Source organism: Volvox carteri (assembly GCF_000143455.1).
Source record: "Volvox carteri f. nagariensis unplaced genomic scaffold VOLCAscaffold_7, whole genome shotgun sequence".
Classification (NCBI taxonomy): Eukaryota; Viridiplantae; Chlorophyta; class Chlorophyceae; order Chlamydomonadales; family Volvocaceae; genus Volvox; species Volvox carteri.
The window spans coordinates 972,986-989,668 of NW_003307550.1; the positions used below are offsets into that span (position 1 = coordinate 972,986).

Here is a 16,683-nt window from a genome sequence, read left to right on the forward strand (position 1 = left end):
CCGACCGCACTTTGCCGCGACCTCACCTCACCTCGCCTCACCTCATCTAAGCCCACTGCTGCAGCAACGTCTGGCTTCGTCTGTCCTTATCGCAACCTCCTCGTCCCCTTCCTCCTCCCCCTCCCTGATCCCCTGCCTCGTACACACTTCCATCCCCTTCTGGCTGCGGCCCCCTTTCTGAGAGCCGCATGCAGCCCATGTCGCCAGTTGATCCTGTGTGTGTGTGCGTGTGTATGTATGTGTATGTGCTCCTTCCACACGGTTACCCCGCGTCCCCGCCCGCCCGCTGGCCCCCTTTCCATGGCCCACCTCCAGCCCCTCCGCAGTGGCCCGTATGCTCCACAACGCCGCCGCCATCAGCAGCGCTACTGCCGCCTTGGACAGCCCCAGGTACTCCTCGACGATGATACCACAGTAACCCGCCAGGAACATGCAAGACATGGCCAGCTCCTGAAGCGGGATTTAGGGGTTGGGTTGGGGTTGTTGGCCGAGGGCGGAGGGGCACAGGGAGCCACAAGTTACGGAGGTCAAATACGGACAACTGCCCCGAGATCTAAAGCACCAACCGATTTGGGTGGTTAGGGGGGAAGGGCAAACACCCAAGGGGGTGCGGGAGGGGGACGGAAGGACGAAAACGTGGTGCCCAGGTGCAATACACACAACGAGAGACGGACTTCAACAATACCAGACCACGCGCAACACATGTGCTGCCTACCTGGCCCTCGGATGTACATCTTACCTATATGACTTACAGATCATGGGTGGTCACCTACCCACGATAGACCATGAAGGATAGTCACGAAACCGCATATGGAATCCTCCACCCACCCGCACCTAAAACACCCGCTACCACCCACCCGCTACCACCCACCCGCTACCACCCACCCGCTACCACCCACCCGCTACCACCCACCCGCTACCACCCACCCGCTACCACCCACCCGCTACCACCCACCTGGTGTGCCCCTATCCAGTCTTTATTCAGCTCCGTGGCCAGTGCCAGAGCCGCCACAACCCCGCACACCCCCACCAGGCGTGAGGCGTCCTGCTGGTCCTCAGCTGGACTGCGCGGGACGGGGGGACCCGGCTCCAGGGATTGCAGGTAGTCGTTGGAGGGAAGCAGCGTTGAAGAGGAGGAACAGGAGGAGGGAGGCGAGGAGGTGGAGGTGGATGAGGTCGCGGCGTCGGGGGAGGTCGTAGCCGCAGCTGTAGTCGTAGCTGTAGCCGTAACCGGAATTGTGGCGTTTGGGTTGATGTTGATGGCCGTGGTGATGCCTATCGTAGGGTCGTGCTTTGGAGAGGGCTGCGTTGGGTAGGGTAAGGTAGGGTAGGGTTTAAGGGTTTTAGGGTGGGGCAGGTTGTAAGGGATTTGTGTTCGTTACCGAGTACGTATGGTTTGTCTTTGATCGGTACGACTCTGTGTCGTGCAAGGCTTTGCCAGACTATTTAAGGCATTCCTACACCATTATTTGTAAGCTTAGTATTCTTCTCTTCCTTGTCTCTCAGTCAGCGTTTGATGTCGGGCTCTGCAGATCGGGCAAGTTAGGAACTAATGCTTCCTCCAGTCGCCAACTGGAGCCAGTTCCTTTCATATGGTATCGAGTTATGGTTCAATCCTGCCTCGGTCCGTATTGGAGCTGTTTTCCCATCGTCACTGCTTTTGCACTTCGCGCCACCGCACGATCGTTTGTTTGCCGCACGATCGTTTGTTTGTCACGTTCGTCGACATGTTCTCCAAACAAGCCCACTTCGTACCCACCAACAAATCAGCTACAGCCCGCGATATCGCCCTCCTTGCCATCTCCAACATCTATCGTCTTCATGGCCTCCCCACCACCATCGTCTCCGACCGCGACCCCCGCTTCACAGCCGACATCTGGCGCACCTTTTGGGAACATTTAGGCACTTCCCTCAACCTTTCCTCCGCTTACCATCCGCAAACCGATGGTCAAACTGAACGTACCCATCGCACCATCGAGCAAATCCTTCGTGCTTACGTTCAGCCCATGCAAGATTCCTGGGCTGCCTACCTGCCCATCGCCGAAGCTGCCTACAACAACACTCCCCACGCCAGCACCGGCACCACCCCATTTTACGCCAACTACGGTTTCCATCCCACCACCCCCGCCACGATTAACACCCCCCCTTCCAAACCCGCACACACCGCCGCCGCTGATCTCCATGCCCACATCCGTGACATTCATTCTACCATCACCGCCGAACTCGAAGCAGCTAAAGTTCGATACGCTGCCGCCGCCAACCAACACCGCCGCAACCTCACCTTCCAAGTTGGCGACCGTGTTCGCCTCTCCACCACTAACCTCACCTTACCCGACTACCCCTCCGCAAAACTCCGACCTCGCTACATCGGCCCTTTTACCATTAGTGCAGTCATTTCCCCCGTCGCTTACCGCCTCCAACTTCCACCTACCCTCGGTCGCATCCATCCCGTTTTTCACGTCTCCCGCCTGCTTCCGTGGACGGACAACGATCCTACGCTCTTCCCCAACCGTCCTCCAGCTCCGCCCGCCGTGCCCATCACACTGGAGTCACCGTACGACCACGCCGACACTATCGTTACTGCAGTTCGCCTAGGTTATAACCGTCGTGGTCGGCCGTCCGTCATGTTCCTAGTTCAGTGGTCTACCGCCAGTGGCCGTGACGCGTCCTGGGAACCGTATGATGACGTACGCAGCCTTCCAGCACTTCGTGCCTTCCTGGCGACCCCAGCCTGGACCGCGTTTAAGCTGTCAGACCGCTATGCCTGGTTCAGAGCGAAGTTTCCGGAACGGGCCCCGAGGATAGTGCACTTCATGACAACCTAGCGCTCCGCATAGGATGTGTGTTGTGTGTGACTCGTGTCCTGTGTGTTTTCAGTTTTGGGTTATTTCGCCTCAGTTTTGCGCGTGTCGTGTCTTGACTTCTGTTTTTTTCGGGGTATTGCGTGTTGCATGTTGTGTACTTTCGTGCTTTCTTGCGTTATTTTGCCATCCACCGAGTTTGCTTTTCTGTGCCTTAGGCTTATGATTTGCGTACTCTTTGTGGATGTTTCTGGACACGTTCGTTTGGTCGTAGACCGGTTCCTTAGACCGGTAGATATAGGTGTCGTGCGCCTTATTTAGGCCGGTATCCAGTGCGGGGAAGGTTTTGCCTTGACTCCGGTTCCCTTTTGCCTTCCCCTCGTTAGCCTGGTACCGATTTCGTTCAGGGAATCGGAGCGGCGCACGACTTAGCATAGTTTGTACTTTGGTCGCATCGAGGCCGATGCTTGAGCTAAGCAGGGGGGCATGTTAGGTTTTCTTGTTAGTTGTTAAGTCGTTAACTTTACTCGTGGACGATCATTTGAGATATGGATAATGTACGACCTTCCGGCGCCGCCTAGGCTCTGGATAACTATTTAAGTCGTTGTTGTTGTTTAGTTTGTTATGTCATCATTGTTACATCTTGTAGGTTGTTAGCTGGCTTAAGTCGCTCGGCCCTCTTTGTAATCATCGTGGCATCCCAACGAGAAACGGAGCCCATTCCCTTTCACAGGTTATGTGGGCGGGGAGGAGGGTTGTTGCGAGCGTTCGGTGCTGGGCGGTGGGCCAACCCACTGCTGGCGTGCGTGCATCGCAAGGCGATGCCCCTATCCCCTAAAGCTTTGTAGCGGGGATGCTGGGGACGGGGGCCGTAAGGGTGGCTGTGAGGTTGATGGTAGTGGTGGTGGTGGTGGTGGTGGCGGTACGGATCGGGGTTAATTGGCAAGTTTGAATGGGTGCAAAGTGCGTGCGGACAGTGGATTTGCGAATTCTGTCAAGCCGTGTGCTTGTATACGCATGGGTCGGGATGTGCATGTGTGTTTGGTATATAGGCGCGAAAGCCACCCATACTTGCCTCAGGGCCTGGGTTTGACGAAGCCTTGGGCTTGTGAAGAAGCGATGCCCGTCTGAGCGACCGGCCCATCGTAAACGGCCGTGTTGTACCCCGCGTCAGCAAGCTGCTATTGAACATATCGCAATTGAGAAACATTGCTACAAGTTCTTAGACGTAAGTTAAAATCTCGAGGGAGGAATGTCCTTGTTCCGGATGGTTCTATAATAAGCGGTCTTTATGCTGCAGCTTGATTGTTGAGTATCTTAACTTGTAATGAGTAAAGGTAGTTTGGTTCAGGAGCAGCTTAACAAGCGCTTCTAGGGGCAACGCGTTTGGAGTGATGATGCACCGTCGCAATGAGGCCTACGAGCTTGGATCTTGCATGCGCGAACCCGTGCATCTTAAATCACAATAAGCTTTTAATATCGTGTAGCTAGCGGCTTCCGCAAACACACAAGCCTGAGGATAATGTCACAGGCAACCAGCAACGGCCTCGCCGTTACTTCTGATGCTCATGCTAGGCAGCTAAGCACTTATGACAAGCTAATCACTTCCAGTGCTCAATAACTATATCGTAAATTATTTCACCGAGTTGCAGAGGATGGCATACACCCTGATGTTTAAAGCTTCCTAACTGGCTGTAGTTGAGCGATTACAGCGTTAGTTTTCCTCACATTTGACGGTGGACCGTAACACGTATATCTACACATGCACATGAAAGAACATAAATATACGTGTTGATGATGGCTGTAAGCCTTGTTATGGGTATACTTTGACGTGGACCGTTGGCAAAGCATGTTGCTCATCCTCTATGCTCCAGCAGTGGGGCAAGGGGACCTATGCCCGCAAATAAAAGATTTGTTTTGTGAGGACAGGGCTTTATGGAAACCGCCCACCGAAGCCGTACGCTGCTGCACTTGCTCGCGCTACGCTGACGCTGATCAAAATGGTAGCCAATTTCACGGATACGCTTTTTGATACACTCGCAGTTAACCTGAGTCTACCTTTTGCTCTCTAAAGACAAGTCGTCACCTTCCTAAGACAATTGCCCAGACGATAGAGCTACTGAACCTCCACTACTGCTATTTCATTGTACCCATATCGTTCTGGTCTCCTTACAAGCAAGCTTTGAGCCTTTTGCCCTCGATTGTCGCTTGTTGGAGCTTAAGATTAAGGTGTAAGGCCGGGCTCACCGTTTCACACAACCGTCAACGCCAAGTGTTCCGAAGAGTAGGCAAGCTCGAGGCCTCGATTGTCACATCAACATGTTAAGTTACCTATACTCCAGAATTTATCTGGATTTTCGAGAGCTGCCGGCCTAATCCTCCCCTAAGAGAAAACGATGGTACAGTCAACACAGCGGCACTTGTATCGTTAAGTAAGTCCGGGCGGTGTTATCATTCATGTTTTTTGCATAGCTTTTATCGATGGGGTTTCCGATGGGTTTGGCTACAGCCGTGCCGCAGGCTCTTGCATGGGTTGACCGCCGGTCGCGAGCACAGCGAAAGCCAGCTTTATGCGCCCCGTGTGCGCATCCAATCAATTAGTCTTGCATGACAAATCTGTATCCAAATCTATCATTTATCTGGACGGACTGCGTCTGGTTTGTGTTGGCGTCATGAACCGCAGGGAATCAGCGCCGGGGGCCGGTAAGACGCCAGCCGGCGATAAACAATTCACGTCACCGCTAAAAATAGGATTTATCCGGTACCTGAAAGCGTGGTCCTTCACTGTTGAGGCCAGGGTCGCTCCCGTGTCTCCCGTATCGCTTCGGCCCGCGAAGTCAGGAAAGAACACTCCGACAGAAGGCAGCGCTGTGAAAGATGCGGGCTTATCTTCCCATGCGTGAACCCCGGTCTCCACACACTCAGGGCGATACCTGTGCCCCTAACAGCCTCGGCCAAGACCAGAGCCTGCCCGCACCAAGACCAGAGTTGTTAGGCCACGATGGGGCAGCCCCTCTCTGCAGCAATCTTGGCAATCCAGGTGTCGACGAAATCGTGTATCTTTTAGGCGGCAGATTCACTAGCAGCGTCCCTCGTCAGCGCCAACACCGTCACCAGCAGCACCGACAAGCATCGTCGGCAAGGAACATCCCGCTCGAGCAAGGACAATCCCTCCCTCGTGCGCGCTTCCTAGAGGAACCGGCCGCGAGTCCGCCATCCACCGCAAGCGGCGGAGAAGCAGCGCAGGATCGCAGATTCGCAACCGTGATGGTGAAGGCAAAAAGGCAGTGCGTTTCACCGCATCGCCATGCAGTCGAGCTGTGCCGCACTCGCAGCGCCAGCAACAACGCTAACGGCAGCTACGCCAGCAATAATAGCGCTATTAACAGCCCCTGCTGCTGCTCTTATTATGGCAGCGGTGCAGCAGCGCCGCAGGAGTTGCACTGGACGCAGGCGCCATCAAGGGCCGGTATGCCTCGAAAGAACGACGACATCGTTCGCCAGGGGCCCCAGGAAAGCAGGGGTACTGTTGCCTCCCCGCCGCCTTGGCAACAGCTCATACCCTGTGCGCTGGAGCCTGCGGCAGTTCGCGCCGCCGATGCATCTGGGTCACCACTGGCAAAAGGTTCCCGTGGGGCAGCGCAGCCAAGTGGCGGTAGCGGCGACGCTGGAGCAAGCACTTTCGCGGCTAGCAGTCGCGGTCGCAGCAGCGGCAGCAGCAGTAGCAGAGGTGCCGGCGGGGCGTCGGGGGGATATATCACCGGCAGCGGCAGCAGTGAAGGCGTCGATCTTGGGGAAACAGATCCTGAGAACCTCCGCTCTTTACCACAGCAAAAACATGCGGGCCTTGCGATCGCAAGTCTTCAGGCCAGGCATGTACCGGCGTCGGCGACGGGGCCGGCGTTGACCGTCAGTTGCATTAGCTGCGGCAGCGGCTACGCCAATGGCAGCAGCACCACCACCACCGCCACCAACACCATTGCAAGAAGCAGAAGCAGCAGAGGCGGGCCTGACAAGGATAGTGAAGACGACGGTGATCATTCGGGAGGGGGTAATCGCGAGACCGCACACACGGCCACAGAAGCAAGCTGCTTGCGGTGCAGCGGCACGCGATCGGCTCAAGCGCCCTCGCCCGGCCGACGGTTCCGGAGCAATGTGCGACAACAGCCGGAGCAGGAACGGGCGATAGGAAGCGGCGCCCACTTCGGCGAGGGTGGTGGTGATGGTGGCAACTGTTTCACCTGTTCTGCCCCAACGTGCAAAGCAGGGGAGGAGCAAGCACTGTTACGGTCTTGTAGTGGGGCCAGCAAAGTCGTCATCGGGGCCGGTGGATCCACGCGAATGCAGCCGCGGCAGCCGCCACCGGCATCGCTGCATGGAACGGAAAAGCCGTCTTCCGGCACGCGGGGATGGGCAGTGGCTCATTGTGGGCAGTGGCGGTGGCGGGAGTTTGTGTTGGCGGCGGTGGCGTTGCTGGCGGTGGCAGCGATGCCGCCGGCGGCAGCGCAGTGCCCGGAGATGCCGCAGTTGACCATTTGGGTCAGCAGCAACTGCACGTACCGCTACCAGCTGTCGTTGTGCTTATTCATCACGTGGTGTCCTAAGTGTACGACACCGCCGCAACAGACGTACACCTCCTTGGACATGATACTGTGCAGCCAGGACAACAAAATGACGATCGATGTGGGTTGTGACGGCATCTCGTCCTGCATCGCCGGCAGCCCGCCGTCGCCGCCCAAGCCGCCATCGCCGCCAATGCCGCCGCTATCGCCCTTCCCACCAGAGCATCCGATGCTTCCGCCGCCGTCACCGCCGAGACCGCCACGGCCCCCGCCTCCGCCTCCCAGGGCGCCGTACGTGCCCGGTGTAAAGCTGCCTCCGCCGTCGCCGCCACCGCTCCTCCCGCCATCACCTAGGCCGCCGAGGCCCCCGCCGCCGCCACCGCCGGTACCGCCGTCACCTCCAACGCCGCCATCACCATCGCCTCCACCACCCTCAGCGCCGAACCCTTCACCGCCGTCACCGCGGCCGCCACCGCCGCCACCCCCGCCGGTTCCTCCGTCACCGCCACCACCGCCGCCACCGCCGCCGGTGCCATCACCGCCGCGTAGGCCACCATTCAACCCTGGAACATTCGCCCCACCATCACCGCCTAGTCCTCCTGCACCGCCGCCGTCGCCGCCCTCGCCGCCGTCGCCCCCGTCTCCACCATCGCCGTCGCCGCCGTCACCTCCCCCCTCTCCCGCTCCTCCTCTGCCACCATCGCCGCCACCGCCTGATCCTCCGCCTCCACCACCCAAACCTCCGTCACCGCCATCGCCACCGCCGCCACCGCCGAGCCCATCGCCGCCGCCTCCCTCGCCGCCACCGTCACCGCCTTCACCGCCGCCGTCACCGCCATTGCCGCCAAGCCCGCCATCACCGCCGCCAGACCCACCAACACCTCCCACCCCGCCGTCACCACCACCCTCCCCCCCATCACCGCCATTACCGCCATCGCCCAACCCACCCATGCCGCCTTCCCCCCACCCACCCCCGCCGCCGTCGCCCAACCCGCCGCCGTCGCCGTTCCCCAACCCGCCACCATCACCTCCACCGTCCCCAAGCCCGCCACCTTCATCTTCATCGTCCCCAAGCCCGCCACCTCAGCAGGGCAGACCCTCGCCACCGCCGTCTCTCTTCCCACGTATCCCTCCTCTTCCACCGTTTCCCCCGTTCCCGCCCCAGCCGAGCATCCCGCCTTTCCCTCCCTTGAACACTATTGTACCACCCCCGCCGCCATCGCCGCCTCCTTTACCACCAAGACCGCGTCCGCCCATCCCACCGCGGCCCTTCTGGCCACCCAGTCCTGCACCCCGAACCTACAACATCGGCAGAGGCTACCAGCTTCGAATCGGCTACGGCCTGCCATTGAACCCCACCTCCAGCCAGCTTTTAGCCATAAAGGACGGCATCGCGCTGGAGTTTGATATCCCCGCCGCCGACATTGACGTAACGCCTTTTGCGCAGTACCTGTCGTCCGTGTACGTGCTCGTACCAGTTATTCCGACGCAATGCGACACTGCACTGGAGATGTACATCAAGAGCACGCTCTGTGCGGAGCTTGTACTGCCGAACTGCTCGTACGTGGATACGGCGTGCATGTCCGACTACGGGCCCGGGCCGGTGGTGCCGTTTTACCCGACAGACGACACGAACCCTGGCGGCAGCGCCATACCCGTGGGCGGCGTGGAAATGGCCGTACGGATCTTAATCGACGACGAAACCAACAACGTGCAGTTTGTACTGGATCTGTTCCAGAAGGACATCACGCTGAGCGGCTGGACGGTACGTTTTGCCCCATTCTTACGTTACGTCTGCCGTACATGTATCGCTTGATGCTTTTACACAGGTATACGTTGGAGTTTTAACCGAGTGCATTGCTGTGTGGTACGCCCAACGCGCAGCGTCGTCCCTGCACGTGCACGTCTCCAACGAACGCACATACACACGAGCCCATTGTCCTGCCACGTTTTTTCACCTCCGTTCCTCAACCCTCGCCCCTCTCCCTCCGCGACCTCCTCCCCGGCCCCTCTCAGGTGATCAACCCTGCCCCCAACAACCTCACAGAGTCGAGCTCCGTGAGGGCGGTGGTGCGCAACCCCACCTCCTCCTCCACGTCCAATCTCGTCGTGCCGGAGCTGCGTCTCTCCAGCAGCCTCGCGGGCGCAATCGGGCTGACGCTGACGCAGGTATGCGACTGCGGAGAGGGGCCATTTCGCTCTGTAAAAGTATGTTTGTGTCTCAGTAATCAAACATTTTCTTCGTGCCTTTCCTGGCGCGGTTGGAAACATGGTTGCACGCCCGGCCTTATCCATTCAAAGATTATCCATTCGCCTGAAGCTTGCTTGCTCCGCATCTTTTTCCAACCGAGCGCGCACGTCGCCGAGTTGCCGGAAACGACACAACACTCTGGGGCAGAGTAGCACTCGGATAGCGACACCACCTGTCCTAATGGCCACCACGATCACCAGCCACCCCCAAAACACGTACGGACAACCCGTTGCAATGATGCAATGACGGAGGCCCCTCCCCTCCCCTCCCCTCCTTCACGAACTCCTGGCCGCAGGTGGTCATTGACTTCCCCGGCGTGGTGGAGCCCATCCCTTCGACGTCCAGCAGGCTCTGCCCCAAGCCGCAACTCGGTGTGCTGTGCGGCGCTGACGCCGTGGGCGCCATCATCGGCATCATCCTGGGCGGCCTGGTGCTCATCGGGCTGGCCATCATGGGCTTCATGTTCTCGCGCCGCGGCAGGGTGAGTCTGTGTGTGTGTGTGTGTGTGTGTGTGTGTGTGTGTGTGTGTGTGTGTGTGTGTGTGTGTGTGTGTGTGTGTGTGTGCATGTGCTAGCTCGCTCGAGCTTGCGTGAGTGCCGATCCAAGGCTAACGCTTTTATCGTGCAGTGGCGGACAATGGTTCTCCGTTCAGGCGCATGTTTGATGTGTCGTCGCGAGTCTATGTGTCCGTTTGTACACCTCATGTCTGCACAATGGGTGTACAATAATTTCCCCGTCACTTGAACGCTTCTCCTACAGATGACCAAGGTGATGGTGATGGACGATTTCGCATGGGCACGCAAGTACGCGCACATTGTGCCCACCAATGTCATCGCCTCGCCGGTAAGCTAACGGCCGATCCCACCCTGCCGCGCTGCTGCTGCTGCTGTGGTGCTGTAAATTCAATGCTATTGTTGCTGCTGCGGTTGTTGCCTTGGCAGCTGTTGTGGAGAGGTCTAAGAAGATGGTTAGGGGCCAGTGCATGTGTCGGAGTGCGTGCGAGAGGGGCCAGAGGGGCGGGAGGGGGGAGGGAAGGGTACTGGCGTACTGGCTTGCATGAGGGTGGGGCCTTATCGCTGTCCAGTTTGCCTGTTACTTGGCACGTAATGGCGTTCGTCCTGTTGTTGTTCTTGATGGTGGTAGTTATGGCTTTGTGGGTCTTGGCGCTCGCGATGTTCTTGGAACGTTCTTGGAACGTAGTAGTGTGGCTTTAGTAGCGGTTTTAAGAAGTCTTTTATTTTCCCGAGTGTGAATGGGAATAGAACACCCATGAGCGCATTTCATAGCTGCCCATCGCTGCTCGGGAAGAGACTTATCGTCCGTACCCGCTCCCACCTTACTCTCTTCCGTCCCCGGCGTTCGTCCTGGTCGTCGTGCATGCAGTACATAACACAGTACCGCATTTCGAATCCGGATGCCGCTACAAATGCTGTGTACCGATAAGGCGGTGAGGACGGCGATGGAGACACCGGCCAATGAAGAGGTCAAGAAAAGGAGTTCAGAAGCCGCTTCCGGCTCTTTCCCTCCTGCCCTTCCTCTTCCTCATCATCCCGAGGGCCTGTGGTTGGCTCTGCGGGGCCCAGAAGCCTCCGAGGAAGCGTGTATCCATTGCGGTGGCAGCTAGCTGCAGTACGGCAGTGGTGCCGGCGTTGGAGGACTACCAGGGGGAGAAGGCGTCACGCATGGGAAGTGGGAGGCGTGCAGACACGTCTCTCTTCCTGCGTTGCGCCATCGGGGCATTCCGGTGGCCGCTACAGGTCATTCTGTTGTCTAGTGAGATAGGTTCTCCCCTCCTGGGCAACGGATAAAGTTTCCACCTTGGGTTGGACGGGTCGCCTGCCTGAGCTTGACTGTATGCATTAGTACGCGTGCGTTTGCGTGTCTTTATATATGTGTGGGAACCCTCCTCTGGAAAGCCATAGCCGTCACGGAGGTACGGAGCACGGCATGTACGGCTCCCCGGATGCTCGCACTGAGGAAGGGAACGCGTGAAATACATACAACGAGCAACATGCAACATCTGCAGCGATTGCATGTGGCCCTCGAGTGCGCGTCGTTATTGTGTAGCGCCGTGAGGCGCCGTCGTTGGAAACTGATCCTCAGTACGGCGACATTGAGGACAAGGGAACGACCGACGAGGACAAGCAAGGCGGCTGGCGTGCACTGGCGCGCTGCGCTGCAAACGCGTAAAGGCATGATGGGGGCTGGGAGAGGCGCGCTTAATTGCTGCATTGTATGGTCTACTAGTTGGTCCGAAGTTAATGACATGCACATACGTACTGTCGTATATGTGCGCATGTGTGCGCACCGGAGTGCCGGGCTGCCTCCCTGTGGGACAGCAAGGAGAGGCATCTTGTCACCGCGTACAAGCGGTTATCATTGAGGAGAAAGCACTTGGTAGTTGGTGAGGTGGTCCTGTGCACTTGGAAAAGAGGACATGCGGGGGACTGAAGTAGTAGTGAATACTGTTGGGGCCTAACTCCTTTTGACCTTTTGCGGCAAAATGAAAACTTGGTTGGGCCCCGACTCCGTCAAACCCTGAAGGCCCTAGTCACAAAGCCAGATGATTGCGGGTGGCTGGCTTGGTGGCTCTGGATGGGTGCCAGGTCGTGCCAGTTGCAGCGCTGATGTTGCTGGTGATGATGATGGTGGCAGTGTTGCGTGCCGTGGTGACTGACGCGGAAAGGGAAGGAGGAGGAGCGGACTACCGGCACCACGTTTCCCCGCAGCTCTCCAGCCAGCCAGTCCGCCCATGACTAGTACAACAACAATGAAGATCAGCTCCCTCAGGGTGCCCCAGAGCGCGCGTGTCCAATTTTGTGCATCTATCCCATGTGCGCTTTGTCTCGAGGTCTATTATCTGGATGTGGAGTGGATATCGGATAGATGGCGTGTGCGTGTTTAGATGTGGCGACGTCGTCAGCGCACTCTCGACAACTTACTGTCTTCTTTTCGTCCTATTTTGCCGTCCCTCAGTTGGTGTTACCTTGTTCTTTGCCGGTTTCTTTGAGAGGCATTTCCAGGGTTGTGCTGGTGCACTGATTGATATGGGGCCACTGCCGCCGCAAGTCCTGTTCGTACGGGCCAGAGCTCTGGACCTGCCTGTGGTGGCTTTCACCTAGGGGAAGTTATGTTGGTTGAAGTGTCTTAAGGCTCTAATGGGGGCTTTCTCGAAGAAAGAGACTTACTAAGGCTTTTCGGGAAAAAAGATTGCAGTGAACTTAATTTGGGGGAAAGGGAAAGTGTCGGTCGTTAGCGTCCGCTGCCGCTGCTTCTATCGACCCTCATCCGGGGCCTATGGCGCATGTAGCATCAGGCCACTTCCCATTGGTGTCCAGTCAGTCTATCCCATTCATACGATCGTGTCTTTCTCCCCTGCACACATGCACACAGACACGCATTCGCCTGTAAGGCCGCACATGGTACTGAAGCGGTTGTTCGAGGTGATACTGAAACGATATACGACCGACAAATCTGGCGCTGGTAACAATAATGCTGTCCCCACTTGGGAGATAACAAACGGAGAGAAAACGCTTCCGACCAGGCACGGGTGACAAGTGAGACAGCTCTACAGGATTTGATCGGGGACCAGCCAGTGCAGCGCACAACCCGAATCTGTAGCCGCTAAATCTCCCCCCACACACCCTAAACTCCACACACACATACACGCCTTACAGGTGATAATCCTGCCCTACCGTAGCTGCAGCCATGGCGATGCCCAGGTTAGGCCCTCCTCGCACACTGATGTCTACCACGTACAACGCTTTCCCCCGTCCCCTAGCTCTCATGGTACAAAAGATACATGCGTACAAAAGAAAGGACGGGGAGGCCCAAAACCTAGAACAGGAAAAACTTTCAACAGGCAAACGGTGCGTTGCAATACCAGCGCAGAAGCCTCATGATAGTGCAGCCCAATCCCGGCCCTACGTGAAACAGCCACAGGGCAGGACAGGGTCATTAGGCACTAGAACCAAACGCCGTCATCAACAGTAGCAAGTTCGTGATGTACAACCTCTGGTAGCCAGGTGGGATCCCTGCCACTTCAAGTAACCCCCTTTCTTCCTCCCGGTTGTCAGTCCAAGGTTACCGGGTCTCCGTCGCACAAAATACAAACCCTGCCAAGGATTTGAAATATGTAACTTCCCGCCCGGGCTGCCTCAGCACATAAGCTGGCAATCACGCAAGTTGGGTTTGGTGCCACCGAACCTCGCTCCGTGCCTGTATGACCAACCAACCACCATCCACAATGGCCTTGCAGAGTTGTGCGGCTAGTAGAAAATGTCAGCGAAGCGCACCACGAGCCGTGCATTTTCCTCACGTGCCACGCCATGAGCATGGCAGTGGTACTAGGACACACATCACCGCTGCCTACTGGGGTGTCCCTCCGAATAAGGTACACGGACAGAATCCAACGTCTCCCAACCCACGCAAAAAGCCAACCAGCATTTACTACACTGCACAACGCGGAAAAAGACAGCGCAATACGGCACGAAGATCTTCCATGGATTTGCACATCTGTGTCTACACTACAGGCAACTGCCGTCAGATTCCATAAGCCCGAAACGCTGAGGCGGTGGAGGGGGATCTTTCCAACGGTAACTCTAACGAAAAACCAATGTAACGAACACCCACAGTTTGCCAGCCAGTTTCGGACCTCATTTGCTAACGGTCATTAAACAACCGCTAAAAACACACGCGCGTTGATAAGTACATGTACGCGTGTGCACACATGCGTCCCCTGGGAAAAGCTAAACCGAAACAGACAAGGACATGCCGCTTGGTTCTCGGTCTAGTACCTTATCAACGACGTCAAACAGTTCGTTGCGCATAAATTAACAACCACAACCAGTTTAGAGCCATGATAGTACGATACCAATTCCAGCTCACATCACAGTTAGCAACACTCGACGGCAGTCCCAGCCATGCGATCCACGTACAGGCACACCCGCAGACACAAACGTACCGGCAGAGCCTGCAATCGCCTGCAATCCTAAACCCTAAGATCTCGTCGGCCGCTGCAGCAAGTAGAAATAACCGCCTCTTCCAGGCCCCCCTTCCGCAGAGCATACCCAATCCCGCGTTCCCAGACCATTCGCAAATGGCAGCCAAGATACAGTGATGAAAAAGCTGGTGGACAGCCGAAACCCCAACTGGCAACGTTGCGACCACAGTCAGCTGCCCAGTATAATGCAATCAGCAACAGAAGCAACACGTGGAGTCTAAAACCTCTTCTCCATGTTCTTCGCCATACCGTGCATTTCTTCCTTCCCACAAATGAGATTGACCTTCGGTTACGTCAAGGACCGCAGCAGCAGCGCTGGCTGCTGCGGTTGATACCTGACACAGTCACACACAAACACACAAATCAAAGCATGCATGCGACCCAACAACCAAGAAGTTCGCAACTGATATAATACACCAGCAATTGCCATCGTACATCACAAAGCGTGAACAACACTGGAGCTAGGAGGAGCGAGTGTGTGCTTCTACTTGTACTTTTCCCCTTCGTCTTTCCCTCCTTCAGCTCCTTTGAAGCAGCCATACAAACTAAACACGTCGATCGTCAATCTCAATTATCCAGACACATTTGAAAGCTCCAACAGTACAACACCTAACGTCTTGTTACACGACGCCGCCAATGAATCCGCCATCTTGCGCAATTAATAAAATGTGGGCAGTGTACATATGCCATGTTGCATATCGTGCATGGCCGTGTCGATGCCATCATCGACAGTCCTGGAACAGCAGCGAAAGTAGAACAAATTGATACAAGACGACAGACACCGCAGAGTGGTACACTGGTGTACAGATCTGGGCCAAGCCGGCTGGGGCCCGCTACCCGCTGCTGGGCTGAGACACGACGTAGGCCCCTCAGATCAGCCATCAAGGGGCTTACTTAATCTCCAAGAGCGTCAGGTCGGCGCTATTTTCTTCCTTCCAATAACCCGCCATGATGCGAATCGCATACCAGCGTCAACTCACATGAGGTTTTTCACATGACTCATAACCGCTTTATCTCACTGACAACCGTTTCCGAAAGAGTCACGAGATGGCCGCATCTCTCCTTCGCATATCGAACCCTAAAACCTAGTCACAGCGCTTGATGTGAAAAATTCCATCCGCCGCATCCACCAGAGGCGCAGTCACAGCCCTGCGGAAAACGGCAAGCGTCACTTAACCAGGACGACCCGATGACCTCACCCATTTGCGCGACGTCGCTCACACGCCGTTACGATCCATAGCGCTCCAGGTCCTCTACAGCCACCTCAATCACGCGGATGAGGCGGTACAGATCTCGCAGGTCAAACCGACCCGGCGGATCACCCGCCGTTTTGTCATCTGGCGGCGAGCCGGGAGCATCCACACGCAGTTGCCGCATGCACGCGAGCATCTCCGGCGCAAAGACACGCCGATACCAGCGAGCAGACAGTGGCGCGGAGGACGACAGGATGGAGACGCCGCTGATGCTGCCAGCGGGAGGCAGGAGAGAGGAGGAGCTTGCAGAGAGAGACGGCCTAGCTACTTCCAACCCCTGGGACGGCGCTGCTAGATTGGCGCCGCCGCCTTCGGCAGTGTTACTCATAGGTGCGGCTTCAGAAGGCAACACCGACAACGCGCTTGGCGACGATGTGGGGAGCTGCCGCACGAGCCATGCGTCATGTTGTTCATGCAGCAACGCAACTTGCGCGGCACGGCGGGCTAGTACATCCAGCCGCACCCACAGGTCCCGTCGAAGTCGCGGATTGATTGCAGAAAACAAGAGGAAACGCAGCAGCACATGCGTTGTGCAGCCGCGCTGCAGACCCCGCAGACGCTCCAGAGTCGGTGTCGCCGCGGCCAACAATCTCCGCCGCGCGTGGCGCAGCAGCGGCAGGTGCGGTGCCGTGACGGTAGCGGTAGCCGCTCCTGCCGCCGCGCTGCCGGTGATGGCGACGGCCGCTGACGGCAGGCCTGCCGTTGCCTCTGAGGTGGCAACAGCAGTGCGCGCGAGCGCCAACACGACGGTCTCCTCCGCGCGTGCCACCGCCGCCACCGCACCCCAGTGCACCAGTCCGGGCACCTCCGCCGG

General features: G+C 57.3%; 3 protein-coding genes across 3 annotated transcripts in view; 2 read left to right on the top strand and 1 right to left on the bottom strand.

Moving 5' to 3' along the window:
• Positions 1-1,015, bottom strand: part of VOLCADRAFT_57334 (uncharacterized protein) — a gene marked incomplete at both ends in the record, with an annotated part of 5,589 nt that extends 4,574 nt beyond the window's left edge. Inside the window, 2 exons of the mRNA XM_002947716.1 lie at positions 310-450; positions 956-1,015. Of these exons, the coding sequence (XP_002947762.1) occupies positions 310-450; positions 956-1,015 (201 nt within the window). The remainder of the gene's footprint in view (positions 1-309; positions 451-955) is intronic.
• A 4,356-nt stretch (positions 1,016-5,371) lies between these two features.
• On the top strand, positions 5,372-11,057 carry VOLCADRAFT_87967 (uncharacterized protein; the record flags this gene model as incomplete). The annotated part of the gene is made up of 9 exons (XM_002947589.1): positions 5,372-5,504; positions 5,922-6,088; positions 6,357-7,748; positions 8,408-8,610; positions 8,648-9,128; positions 9,380-9,532; positions 9,910-10,044; positions 10,374-10,457; positions 10,998-11,057. The coding sequence occupies 9 exons, from the start codon at positions 5,372-5,374 to the stop codon at positions 11,055-11,057; spliced, it is 2,808 nt and encodes a 935-aa protein (XP_002947635.1).
• A 568-nt stretch (positions 11,058-11,625) lies between these two features.
• On the top strand, positions 11,626-15,205 carry VOLCADRAFT_87968 (uncharacterized protein; the record flags this gene model as incomplete). Its single annotated transcript, XM_002947590.1, has 5 exons — positions 11,626-11,685; positions 11,928-12,018; positions 13,396-13,483; positions 13,873-14,007; positions 15,139-15,205. The coding sequence occupies 5 exons, from the start codon at positions 11,626-11,628 to the stop codon at positions 15,203-15,205; spliced, it is 441 nt and encodes a 146-aa protein (XP_002947636.1).
• Between the last annotated feature and the right edge of the window lie 1,478 nt (positions 15,206-16,683).